Consider the following 10,485-nt stretch of genomic DNA (forward strand, 5'->3'; position numbering starts at 1 on the left):
GTTATTTTGCACCTTATTTGAAGTTTTCCATTAACACTAAATTTCAGTTTTGTTTCTGTGTTGGCCAGATGTAAGTCTCTATACTCTGTCAATTGTCCTCCTTGTCCTGCTTCTGCAGGCTTTGCTCCCCATGCCCTTAGCTTTGGCTGTGAAATAAATACTGTGCCTAATAAGTGGAAAGAGCTGTCAAATAATACATCCAAGGTTGTAATTCAGGGGTGAAATTATTTACTTTGATCAGTTTTGTTTTTAATGGAACCACTCTCTTGATCTTGTCATCGGGTGGGGCACAAATGATAAGCTGAGGTGAAGGAGGGTAAACTCCAGTTTTTTGGGCAGTAGCACGGATTTATAACCAGTTAAGTGTGGCTTTAATATAATTAACTTGAAAGAATGATAGCTACAATGATTTTCACTTAAAGCCTTAAATCAGGTTGCTCTCTGCTGATAATATTTTGTGGGAACTCAGCACATCACTCCGGATGTCCAGAGTTACTGAGAGAACCCTTGGGGGTCTCGGAAATCCTGGAATGTTGCCAGGAGTGTTTGGTGGCTTGATTTTGATCCATCCACAGAAGTGACAGCAGTTTGAGGGCATGAGAATCACTTTAGAGTGAAGGGTGTAAAAGGGACACATTTATAGGGTGAAATATAAACTTTAAGGTTTTTGGTACAGGGGGGTTATGGAGACAAGATGGAGGGATCAGTGTCTCGTCCTTCTTCTTTCTTCTTCTTGTCTTCCATCTTTTGTGGTGATGTTGGCACTTGGGGATTGGTTTATGGTGAAGGTGTGCTTGCCAACATGGGTGAAAAGCATTGGAAAATAAAGGTAAATATCATGTACATAGATTTTAGTATAAAAAGACATGACCGCCCCATGGGTGGTCAGAGTGCCTTTGGCTGCCTTGCAGGTCAGACCTCTGTTGGGTAGACAGAAAATTTTGTAGATAAGAAACAATAAACAGTCTGAAGAACGAAAAGCTGAAGAGTCCAAACTCGTCCTTTGAAACGCGTGCCACCCAAGAACCACCCTACCCGTGTCCGGGCAGAGACAGACAGCCGGACCCGACAATATTTTGTACTTCAGAATGGATCAAGATGCATTAAATCTATGATTGAATGCCATAGAGAGTCAAATGAGACTGAGAAAAGAGTGGACAAGGACTTGATGGACCTTAGTGAGACTTTGTAAGTGGATATGATGTGTTACACGTGGCAACATCCTTGTAAATTTGGCTTAAGAATATGTAATTGTCACACCATTTTGGATTCTGTCTACTGGCATCAATATTAGAAACAAATAAATGAATTTTGAGGTTTGCAAATGGTTATTGAGAATAGAAGATGGTACTCTACATTGCCTTACAGGTTCAGAGAGCAAACCAAATCGATAGAGTTATTAGAATCAAAAGGAATCCCAAAAAATCCTTGGCAGATTTTCTTCAGTATTTATTGCTAACAATTCTGAGCAATTCATGCAAGAGTGAATTTTTGTATTAAAACTAGAAAATGAAGTTTACTTAAAAATCTGTGCTTAATCTTTTAGCTTTGCTTAATTACAGAGCTGCATTGTGAAAAATGCAAATTAAATATTCTGTATAATTGAAATTTCCTTAGTTGATAAGTACCAGGCAAATCTAGTACCTGATTCATCACTGAAAAATTGGAATAAAGAATATTTTTTTACAATCAGGCTAAGGACCAGCATCTCTGAAGAAACAGGATGTTCCCTGAACTATGGAACAGTATGACATTTCCAGAACACCTTTCTGACTACTCTAAAGTGTTAAGAAAGATAGGAGCTTTCATTTCCTGCTTTTTATATGTGTATGTATATGGAATTGTGTTGATGTATTCATTTTTCTGTCAATCACCTGGTACCTTTTCTCTGATGCTTGTAAAGTGCTAGTTTGTAAACTATTTAAATTGCCAGATATAATAGTAACAACAACAATAATAACTATTATTATTATTATCACTAACAACTGTAGTAATTCTTCTATAAATAAAGATGGATTTTAAACATACTGACTTGAGCTAGTTTAATCTGTAAGTTTTCATTCGGTGCTCTTGATTTTGTCTCCTGAAAAAAAATTGTATTTTTTTGCATGGTTTCTGTAGCTACTTATACTGGTAAACAAGCAGTTACGTTTTTGAATTTTATTATGTTCCTCTGAATCAGTTTTTTTGTTGTGCTTTCCTGAGTGAAGAATTCAAATAATTTGTTATTTGAAGTTATTAAATAAGAGACTTATATTGTATTGCATTTATTGTTGCATGTTAAGGGGTTTATTAGTACATGTGTATTTTCCCTAGTACGTGTGGTTTAACTGTAATTAAATGAAACTCTATTAGTTGGCAGTGTGTTCTTCAGAGCTGGAAAACTTACAGATGTTGTCATGAACCTATTTTTATCTGTTCGTATATTGAAGAAAACTAGTTTTTGTACCTTTTTTTTGTTGTTATTTTCATGCAACCTTATTGCTTAACTCAGTATTTTGAATAAATTGACTTGAAGCAGTAGAATAGACTGTATTCAGAAACTAATTTAGTGCAATGTACTTTGTTCTTGGGAGGTAGCAACGGACCTGGCTAGATAAGTGAGTTATTTTCCTTCAAAATACAGCTTTTAAGTTTGTTATTAATACTACAGTTTTGCCCATTAAGGTCAATTTAAGTTACAGATTAACCTCAGACTTAAGGTATTTTGAATTAAAACACATACTGCTTTTTTTTAATAATGAAAATTTACCTTTTTCAATGTTGCATATTCTTAAGAGAGTTTGTTATTTTTAAAAAAAATTATTTTGGTTTTCCTAACAGGTAGGTTTTTTATTGATGGGTGTGTTTGTCATATATGAATTCTGTCAAAATACTGACTGTGTTTTATTCATTCTTAGGTGATTTGCAAGTCAGATGCTCCTACAGGGGATGTTCTGCTTGATGAAGCTCTGAAACACATAAAAGAGACCCAGCCTCCTGAAACAGTACAAAATTGGATTGAACTGCTTAGTGGTAAGCCTTGCACATAACGTATTTGCTTTTTTTACCCAAATAAAGCTAATTATCTGGCATCACTAGAGATTATATTGCAAGGTTTTTTGAGAGAAAATATGCAAAAAAGTTAATTAGTCTGTCCTCTAGGGTAGTCTCTTGTTGATTGTAGCCTTTAATCAAATATAAGTAACTGTTGCTTTTGACTTAACTTGGTACAGAAAGGATCTGTATGGAAGTGTCAGAGGACATCTCAACTCAGTGGAAGAGGTGCCTTCTGCTGACTCTGAAGTAAATCAGGACTGCACCCTGGAGATGTAATTGCCTTTCTCTGTGTTTGGAAATGATGGTTGGTGGAAGTTTGGAGCCTGAGTGTGTGCACTGAGTATTCAGATCTTTCAATAAAGAAAGGAGGTGAAGAGCTCATAGCTCACACATAAAACTTGAGGGTGATTTGGCCATTAATCATAAAGAAAAAATAAAGCATTAGGAGTTTATTTTTTTATTAACTGAAGAAATGTAATAAATATTTTTAAATGTTAAATACTTCTTGTTGATCAAAACAAAGTCTTCAAGGTGAGTACTTTGCACACAGCTTTCCCTGTAAAGCTAGTAAATAGTTGAGAAAGAATGAAATGTCAGTGATCATAGAATTTTGAACAGGTTTGGTTGGCAGGGACTTTTACAGGCCATCTAGTCCAGCCCCTCTGCAGTCAGCAGGGACACCTTCCACTAGACCATCCAACTGGACATTGGATGCTTCCAGGGATAAGGCATCCACCACCTCTCTGGGCAATCCATTCTGGTGTCTGATTGTGAAAAACTTCTTCCTTGTATCTAATGTCAGCCAACTCTCCTTCACTTTGAAACCATTATTCATGTCCCAGGCTCTGCTAAAGTGTCTGACCCCATCTTTCTTGCAGTCCCCCTTTAAGCCCAGAAAGGCTGTAGAAAGATTTCCTTAGAGCCTTCTCCTCTCCAGGCTGAGCTGCAGACAGAATTGATCACTAGCCTTCATCTGTTTTCACAAAGCACATAAATGCAGCTCCCTTGGAGTAGATCAGAGCTGTACTTCATTTGTGCAAACAGTGCAGGAAAAAACCCTGCACTGTTGACCCTCATTGTCAACAATGTGCCTGTGAGGTTGGGGGTAATGAGATTTGGAAGTTGCCTGTGTAAAATCTGCTACTTCTTAAAACCGATAAGCTGCAGAAATGAGCAAAATCTCTTTGCCTTTCTCTGCTTTCCTGTTTTCTTTGTTCTTGCCATTCATTCTGCACCACCTTAAACAGCCTTCCTTGCACACCATTCATTCTCAGGTCCTTGCCATCCCCCCTCTCCTGCTCCTTGGCTGTCAGGCAGGGGGGAGCCTGGACTACATGTCAGGAGGGCCATGGCTGCTGCGGAGCCATGCAGTTCAGTTCTCACTCAGCTCCCCTTCCCTCTTACAGCCAGCAAAAACACTTCATTTTTCTTGTCCCAAATACATAATTTGTGCTGACATTTCACCTCCTTTCCCAGTGCAATGCACATCAAGTTAGGACTGGCTCAAGAAAGGTCAGCTAATGAATGAACTAGTGTTGTAGGTTTTCTTTGAGGAAAGCTAAGGCTTTCCTGACTGTGCTGAGCTTTGGCTCTGTGAAGATATCATCAGTGTTATCATCAGTGCTGTGGCTAAGGCTTGAATCAATAATTTTTACTAACATATGTTTATTAATTACTAATTCTTGGATGGCATTAGTGTTCTTCGGTTCCCATGGTTTAGAGATGTGTCCTTCTGAAGAAAAATATTTCAATGGGTCTTGGTGGGGGTTTTTATTTTTATTGGTTGGTTGGTTTTGCTTTATTTTGCTTTATTTAATAAATTCATAAACTCTGTTAGAATTTTGCCTTGGAGACCAGGTCGATCCTGGAAAAAAATCTATCCATGGTTATCAGTGATGCAGAGTGCTGCTTGGAGTTACAGTACATGTGAGTTCAAAGCCATCATGTGAATAAATATGTGGACATGTAAGGTGATGTTTGCCAGGCTGATGTTTATAATGTAGCCCCTAAAGAAAGCAAAGGTAGGGAATATAGACGTTTGGACCAAAATATCAGGTTTCCTGCAGATGTAGCAAACATCTCTCTCCGTGTCTGCAAAGTGTCTGTGTAGTTGAAGAGCTTGGTCACAAGGTGTCACCACAGCACTGACTTCAGCCACATAGCAACTGCACAAAAATCTAGGAAGTAGCCTTTGCCCTGTGAAAGGTAGTAAGGAAAACGCTTTTTTGTGTTTGTGTGATAGTTTCATTTATGATAAACTGGGGAATCGCATTCAGTGATGTGTAGTTGGACTTGTGTAGTTCAGTCCTGGTTGGGTTTTCTGCCTTTCACTCTGCAGCTGGAGTCACCTCATTTGTTTGCTTATCTTGGCTGTTACTTGGATACAGTGTGTGTCACCCTCCATCGCAGTGGGAGAAACCTCAAAGTCACCTGTGGCTTACTGTTGTTGTTGTTATTATTTTATGCTAACCAATAAATGTTTTAAAGTTTGATACAGAAATTCTCATATCATTTATGGAAAACCTCCATCTATGTAAGAAATACTTAAAGTTGTTCCTTTTCTTGCCTTTTAAAATGCATAGTCTTTGACATCAGGAGGGGATTATGATAAATTCTTTAGTAAGCTGGAATTAAAATTTTTAGCCTGTTAAATAAGCTCTTAAGCAAAGGTAGAATTCTCAGTGATAAACAGTTTTAGTTGGAGCTGTTGATGCTGACTTTGTCCTTTGTCAATTTCCTCTCTGCATACAGTCACACACTCTGGAGGGCCCAGTTCTGCTGCTGTAACAAAAGGCATTAGAAATAATTTATATAGAAGCATTAAAGACTCTGTCTAATATGTGGTTCATGTGGGCACACCTGTGCCACACACATTCTCACAGTGCATGGTCACAGTTTTGTATGGTGGAGGCAGGAAGGGGGAGAGGAGTGGAAACCTGCAGAAATAAAGAAATTCACTGGATAACTGTGCATTAGCTTGTCTCTATGGCAGAAGAAAAGCAGTAACACTTCTCCTGGTTTCTGACATGGTAAAAGACTGTAGAAAGGTGCTTAATTGTACTTTATTTTTATTGTTACATAAATAAATTCTGCACAACTGATTGGTTTTTTTTTTATTTTACAATACAAGGTTTTTGTTTATTTTTCATATCTGCAATCAAGACATGGCTTAGCTGTCGTTTCATCCAAACTGTCACAGTACCCCAGAGCTGCTCCGAGGAGGTTCTCCTGGTCTCTGCCTCCATGGCAGGGATCAGAGAAATGCTGACAGGAGCACAGTGTCTTGTAGTCTGCTATATGATTTTGACAGCCCCTTCTGTACCACAGAGGGAAAAAGAAAAATCACTGCAGCAGTGCAGCTTAAACTTTGTCTGACTGTTGTGTGGTTTTCTTGCTGTTTCAGGTGAAACATGGAACCCACTGAAGTTGCACTACCAACTACGAAATGTCCGTGAGCGGTTAGCTAAAAATCTAGTGGAAAAAGGTGTACTGACAACAGAGAAACAGAACTTCCTTCTTTTTGACATGACCACGCACCCTCTCACCAACAACAACATCAAACAGCGCCTCATCAAGAAGGTTCAGGAGGCAGTTCTTGACAAGTGGGTGAACGACCCCCACCGCATGGACAAGCGCTTGCTGGCGCTCGTGTACTTAGCCCACGCCTCAGACGTCCTGGAGAACGCTTTTGCCCCCCTCCTGGATGAGCAGTATGATTTAGCCACAAAGAGAGTGCGGCAGCTCCTGGATTTAGACCCTGAGGTTGAATGTATGAAAACCAACACGAATGAGGTTCTGTGGGCTGTTGTAGCAGCTTTCACAAAGTAACTGCATTCAGACTGAAGCGTTCTCTCTTCTTTCATGTAAACCAGTTTTTTTTCTCTTTTATTGACTATTCATGTTTTCTGTAATTTGTACTTTCTCACATGATGAATCGGCTTTTGTTTAATGGGAATTATAAGTGGTGTATTCCCTACTTCTCTATCTGTATACAGGATTTTGCTGGTACAAGAGACTTTCCTGTTTAAAACAACAGAAGAAGGGTAAACTGCCATATTGGCATTCCATTTCCTATTCAGTTTGAGTTACCTTAAATACTTTGTTTAATTTTTCACCTCATTGTTATTGAAGTGGTTTGTCACCAAAGCTCCATGTTGAAGTGTCTGTCAGGACATTTTATACACAGATATTTTCAATTACATATAACAAAATTACTTAAAAAGCAGAAATGACATTAAGCAGCTTTGTCAATAGTTCCTGTAAAATGCCCCATAAATTTTAATTTTCACGCAGGTCTCTTGTGTACTTATATTTTCATTAGAATGATAGCTGAGTCATAACGCTAGTATAGAAAGGTCCAATTGTTTCATAAACCGGTTTTGGGAGGGGATACATTCCATTATATTGTGTATATATAGTTCAAATTGTATATTAACAACTGCCCCATCTTAGTATTTTGCAAGATCTACTTACTTGTACACCTGGTGCCCCTTATTTGCTGTCAGCCATTGCCATCTGATGCAAAGAAAGGCCTCCTGCAGAGGTCCTGTGTGTGAAAGCTGTTTTTTTCCAGAGTCTCTGGAGTTTGCCATCCAGGTATTCTCAGTCTATGCATTGCCTTTGAAAATTAGTGAATGGAAAGAGACTGCTTTCTATCATTGGTACTTTCTTCTTTCCCTCCACTTCTGTATGGAAAAGACTCATGACCAGTACAATTCTTGAGTGCAGTTTTTGGTTTTGTACACAAATTAATGTTTGTCTCATAAACCTTGAACTATTTTACACTTCAAAAACAAAATGTCAGTCCTAGCAGGTGTTGCATGTAAATGGTTAGCAAGTAATGGCAGCAGTTCAGAGAATTCAGATTTCTGTAATGGGATGCTCGGCTATATTTTAATTTTTATATATACAATTATGCTAATTAGCACACTATTGTAAAAAACCCAAAACCTATATAAAACCTTGGCTTTTTAAAATTTATTGCCTCTTTGCCGCTGGTTGTTATTTCCCATTGATTTCACAGTGTAAATATTATGCATTGAAAGAATTAAGCATTGATTTCTATACTTTTTTCATCATACCAATGCAAATTTATAGTGGGGCTTACAGGTGTTTAGAAACCTTTTGGTTAATATTCAGTACAAGAATACTAGATGGTGTATAACTGTAGAGTTGAAATTTAAGAGATCCCTTAATCTGTATACTAGCTTTTTACCTACAGTAAATAAACTATGATCTTGAAAGTGCCTGAAACAGAGTAAGCATGTCACTTATACTTTTTTGTTGCTAATTAGAAAGGTTTTATTGCCTAACTGAAAGCTTTAGTTTATATCCTTCTTATTAGAAAGGGAGAATTTATATTAAGTAGTTCAAACTGACTTAATCAGTGGTGTTGCTCAGATCTGCAGGATTCATTGCTGGGACAGGCTGACTTAATTTGGGGAGTGTGCAACTGTGCCTGCCCTAGGTAGACCTCTTCAGTCTTGAGCACAGCTCTACAGCCTCATCTGTGACTGGATTTCCAATTTTGCACTTCATTTTCAATCATTGATATGCTTGAGTAGTTGACTTTAAAATGCAACTTAAATTCATCGTACCTCTAGAACCTTTTTTAAGAAAGGTTTTTAAAAATATGGTCCTTGACATTTAATGGCACACTGTTCTTTCAGTTCTTAATGCTATTTCTTTAGACAAATGAAATTAAAAGTATATTGTAAAGTATTTCAAACTCTGGTTTACAAATAAAAAGACAAACAGTATTTTCTCACTTGTAAGATGCTGTGTTGAAAACTTTGAGTGGCTTGGGCATGAACTTGGGACATCGTCTTTTAAACATTTCAAGCTGTGATTGCTTTTAAGTGGAAGGAAAATGAAAATTGCTGTGTTGCTCTTATATTTGACAGCTTATGGAATACTTTCTGTATACTTGCTAGTAGATGCAGCTCACAGCTTTCATTGTCTCTCTCATGTGATCTGTTTTCTCATTTTCTGTTGCTCTTTGAGAGGAGGAGAAAGTAATTAGGCAGAAAGGTCAGAAAAATGGTGGAGTGTGCAGGAGCAAGTTATGTGCACAAAACTTTTAAAATGGCTTTGAAAATCTAAGCTACTTGAAGCATGCTTCAGACTGAAAGAATCCTTCACAGTCCTTTTTCTGGCCTCTCTTCATCCTGTGAGTATTTTCCATTTTCCTGCTGGTTTCATGTTTGGTTGTGGGGGATATTGGAGTTTTAGTACCCTTATGGTCTACATGGTTTAGAAGAAATCGATGGTTTAGAATTCTTTTTTAATCCCCCCCTTGAAAGATTATTTGGGGTTTTGTGTTTTTTGGTTTTTTTTTTTTCCACACAGAGGATAACTGCACACAGTATTTATCAGCTTTATTTTGCTTAGATAGGACCTCTGACCGTGATGGGGAGAGTCTGTGCTGGACATGTCAAAGAAATTGGATGTAAGTGAGGAAGGGTTTGGGAAGAACAACTGTGTCTTTTGCTGGACCACCTAGTGTAAGCCTGGATGTGCAGGGGAAATAGATGAGCTTTTGGAGTCCTGAGTCCTAAAATTGTGCTTCAAAAAGCCCAAAACCTCCAGGAAGGTAAGTTTGGTAGGTTAATAGGAACTGATTTGGCTGACATTGTTGCCTTTGTTGCTATTTCAGGTTTTAAAAAATGGCTAAACATGGGAGACTGTGTTGATGAGATTCAGGTACCCTTCTACCTGGGCTGCTACTGCAGCTCACGGAGACCTACCTGGTTTCCAGACAGTTCTGTCTACTCCAAACCCTCAGCTCTCAGTGGCTGCTCAAGTGAAGATTCTTACCCAAAGCCTGAACTTGAACACATGCCTCAAGGAACAGCATGTATTATTCAGGGACACATTTTTTTAAAACAAACTTTCAAGTCAAAACCAGGATTTTGAAAGTTAAATCATTAAGCAGTGTATACACACACACACACACACATTTTCACAGTCCTTGAGATTGACATTGTCCTTTCCTGTGTTTCTAGAGCTGGCATTACAGTGCTGTTACATGGACTGGTAGTGAAACGTGTGTACTATAAATGATGCTTTTGAGGCAAAATTTGCATAAGTGGCAGTAAAAGGCTGCTGACTGTGTGCTCGTGTGTTCATGCCCATTTCTCCTACAAGGTGAAGATATGTATTAACTGATGTGTTCTCTGTGAACTGGACTGAATCTGTACTGTAACAAAATAAAGCACTCTTTCATGCTATCAGCTGCAGGTGGTTACTGTGTATCACATGCATGCAATCCCTAAAGGATATATATTTTCATTTGCTAAGTAATTTCCAGTTTTTCCTCAGGCTGCATTATTCACCAGTTTGAGAAAGAACTTTTTTTAAAGGTTTTCATCAAAGCCTTAGCTCTCCTTCAGCTGGGCTCTAGGCAGTTTAGGCAGCCTAATTCTGTTATGTCCCAGTTATCCCTAT

At 38.2% G+C, this 10,485-nt stretch overlaps 1 protein-coding gene across 1 annotated transcript in view; it reads left to right on the forward strand.

Moving 5' to 3' along the window:
* Nucleotides 1-10,271, forward strand: part of GOLPH3 (golgi phosphoprotein 3) — a 31,707-nt gene extending 21,436 nt beyond the window's left edge. Inside the window, exons 3-4 of the mRNA XM_071425589.1 lie at nt 2,901-3,015; nt 6,443-10,271. Coding sequence (XP_071281690.1) covers nt 2,901-3,015; nt 6,443-6,867 — 540 coding nt within the window. The 3' untranslated portion in view covers nt 6,868-10,271. The remainder of the gene's footprint in view (nt 1-2,900; nt 3,016-6,442) is intronic.
* Nucleotides 10,272-10,485: the final 214 nt, after the last annotated feature.

This window comes from Agelaius tricolor, unplaced genomic scaffold, assembly GCF_023055355.1.
Source record: "Agelaius tricolor isolate 1412-34295 unplaced genomic scaffold, bAgeTri1.0.p SCAF_4, whole genome shotgun sequence".
NCBI classification, from domain to species: domain Eukaryota; kingdom Metazoa; phylum Chordata; class Aves; order Passeriformes; family Icteridae; genus Agelaius; species Agelaius tricolor.